The sequence below is a fragment of the Onychomys torridus genome, chromosome 13 (assembly GCF_903995425.1).
Source record: "Onychomys torridus chromosome 13, mOncTor1.1, whole genome shotgun sequence".
Taxonomy (NCBI): domain Eukaryota; kingdom Metazoa; phylum Chordata; class Mammalia; order Rodentia; family Cricetidae; genus Onychomys; species Onychomys torridus.
In genome coordinates, this window is record NC_050455.1 from 55,237,583 (window position 1) to 55,240,356 (window position 2,774).

The window sequence follows — 2,774 nt, forward strand, 5'->3', positions numbered from 1 at the left end:
CACCTTTTGCTCAGTAGCTGCTTCTTTCCCTTTTCTCTTTTATTTAAAAAGAAGCACCACTCTATTGGAACAGAGGATAATAGGCAAGCTTTTATTAAGTTGCGTGAAATTTCACTGGTGGGACTGACTTACAGAAGGAACAAGCATCTCATTTTTTAAACATCCCCCCCCCCATAAATAGTGGAGTCAAACCTCTGTGGTGCTGTGGGGTGACACATGAAAACAGTTGAGGACATATTTAATAAGACTCTGGTCTCTATCACTACAGAAAGGACAGGTGTTGAATCTTGATAAGTAACAGGAAAGAGACATTGGTAAACTTTTAATAAGGGTATCTTTCTTTTTCTTTTCTTTTCTTTCTTCCTTTTCTTTCTTTTTTTTTTTTTTTTTGCAAATTCATAGTGCCCACAATATAGAACACAAATTAGCATTTGACAAACCAAAAAGTAGCATGACATTAAAAATAACAGGTGTAGACCTTTTTTTCCATATTCAAAGTCATAAACTGAAATTTATACAACAGATGCTTTCAGCCAAAGCACTACACAGGAGAGGTTTGCCAAAGCACACTGCTCAGGTTGTACCAGAGTGAGAGAGTCTGCACGTTCCTAGGATGCACTCAGTCCCCACTTAATACCTGCCCGACAAGTCGCAGATGCCTCCCAGGGGATAGAAGCAGATGATTTCTTTGAAGGTTTTCCTCAGTTCTTGACTCCGGAGTGCATAAATGAGAGGGTCAATGATGGCATTGCACATGATCAGTATGAGATACAAGTTAAAATGAGACATGAAGCACACACAGTATGGATTCTGAGGACAGGAGATGTAGAACAGTAAGTGGAGGAAGAAAGGGGCCCAGCAGACGACAAAGACCCCGATCAGGATGGTCAAGGTAATTGCCCCCTTCATGTTGGCACCCTGTCGGATGGTACCAGTACCGGGGAGGACAGCAATCCTCTTAATGTGAAGCCTCGCCATCAGGAACATGTGGACATAGAGAGAGGCCATGAGGACCAGCATGGTGAAGAACATGGTAATGAGGCAGATGATGACAGCGTTGCTGTCTGAGTAGATGATGAAGAGGATGCCCGACACAGTGCAAGCTGCCCAGATACAACTTATGATGATCCCTACCCGCTTAACCGTCATAATGTTATGGTACTGGAGTGCGTAAAAGATAGTGAAATACCTGTCCACTGCAATGGAAAGCAGGCTGCAAATGGATGCAAGCAAGGAACTACAGATCACAGAGTCAATGACATTGTCAATATTCACGGTGAAGCTCTGAGCGTCCGTATCCGTGCTGTTTAAGAGGGTGATGACGATGGTTTCCGACCCGTTCGAAACACTCACCAACATATCTGCCACAGCCAGGCTACAGATGAAAAAGTACATGGGTGAGTGCAGGTTCTTGTTCTTGGCTATTGCCACAATCACTAGAATGTTTTCCAGCAGGCTTATGACACCCAGAGTCACAAACACCTCGGGGGAGACAAAAAGTTGCTCATAGCATCCTCCATCGGAGTACCCTTTCCCCAGGGACACGCTGGTATTGCTGTGCAGCCCATAGCTGCTGCGGTTCCAGAGGTGGAGGGAAGTATACATGCCATGGTGGTGGGTGGAGTTCATCTTCCTGCAGCAGCTGGATTCGAATCCTCCTTGAATTGATCCAACCTCCTGGGTCAGGGAAGCTCCGGCGATTTTCTCCCAGCTGTATGTGTGTGTGTGTGGAAGTTGGGAGGGCTGCAGTTGGCGCCTGCTGTGAGCACTGAGCTCAGTTAGAAGCAGTGGGGCTCGCCAAGGAGTTGTTGGTCTCTTCTGGCTCTGCTCCTCATATCTTTAGAAACTGGGGCTTCCGAATGCTCATTCTCAGTTGGCCAGTCCGCCGTTTGCTTTTGTTCTCGCTGCCGTTTTTTCGTTTTAGCTTTATTCACTCAGGGTCTTTTCAGAGTCCTTTCCCCGAGAGTCACTGTATAGCTGGGAGCCGCGACTGGGCGCCCACACTCACACCGGAGCCTCTCAGAAGTTCAGCTTCCAGCCGGGAGCATCCCTGCCAGCCAGAGAGGCTGGTGCGGGCTGCTGATTTCTTAAGGTTATACGGAGGTGGGGAAAACGGAATGACTCCGCCTCTGCTTCCTTCTGACCAATCCATGTTGAGTGGTTTTCTGAGCCTCCCTGCTATCCTGCACAGATAGATTACAGGGCAGCACCGGATCAGTGGCCGAAGCTGGCGGGGTGAGAAATAAGCATCTTGTGAAACACTGGATTTTCCTTTTCAAGTTGTAAGAAAAACGACTTGATTGTTCGAGCACACATTCTGTGATAGCGCCGAAACCATCGGGATTCAGCCAGGCTCATTCCTACTTGAGACAGGGGCTGCATGTGTGTGCGAGGGTAAAATGAAATGAATTAGCACGCTGTCCTGCGCTCCTAAAGGAAACGCTGTCCCTCTGTCCAGGATCCCCCTGAATGAGTGAAGGTTCCGTTTGAAAGACTGGAAACACAGGCACTCTTTTAAGAAGATAGGTAGGTATGCTGTGGATAATTAGAGCTCAGCCAGGAATTAACAACCAGTTCACTTTTTGAATGCTAGTAGACGCGTTTCCTCATTGCAGCTTCTGCTGTAGCAGATGAAAAAGTTCTCACTCACAATATTGTAAAAGTTCAAGTGACCTTCATGAAAGCATGTTGATCGTGAACTTAGACAAATCAACATTGTGCCCATGTTCTGTGTGGTGTTTGTTTGGTTGGTTGGCTGATTGCTTGGTTGGTTT

At 46.7% G+C, this 2,774-nt stretch overlaps 1 protein-coding gene across 1 annotated transcript; it reads right to left on the reverse strand.

The window, feature by feature from the left end:
* Positions 1-381: 381 nt before the first annotated feature.
* On the reverse strand, positions 382-2,084 carry Mc4r (melanocortin 4 receptor). The gene has a single exon (XM_036205008.1). It carries the CDS (start codon positions 1,627-1,629, stop codon positions 631-633), a length of 999 nt encoding a protein of 332 aa, XP_036060901.1. The 5' UTR covers positions 1,630-2,084; the 3' UTR covers positions 382-630.
* Between the last annotated feature and the right edge of the window lie 690 nt (positions 2,085-2,774).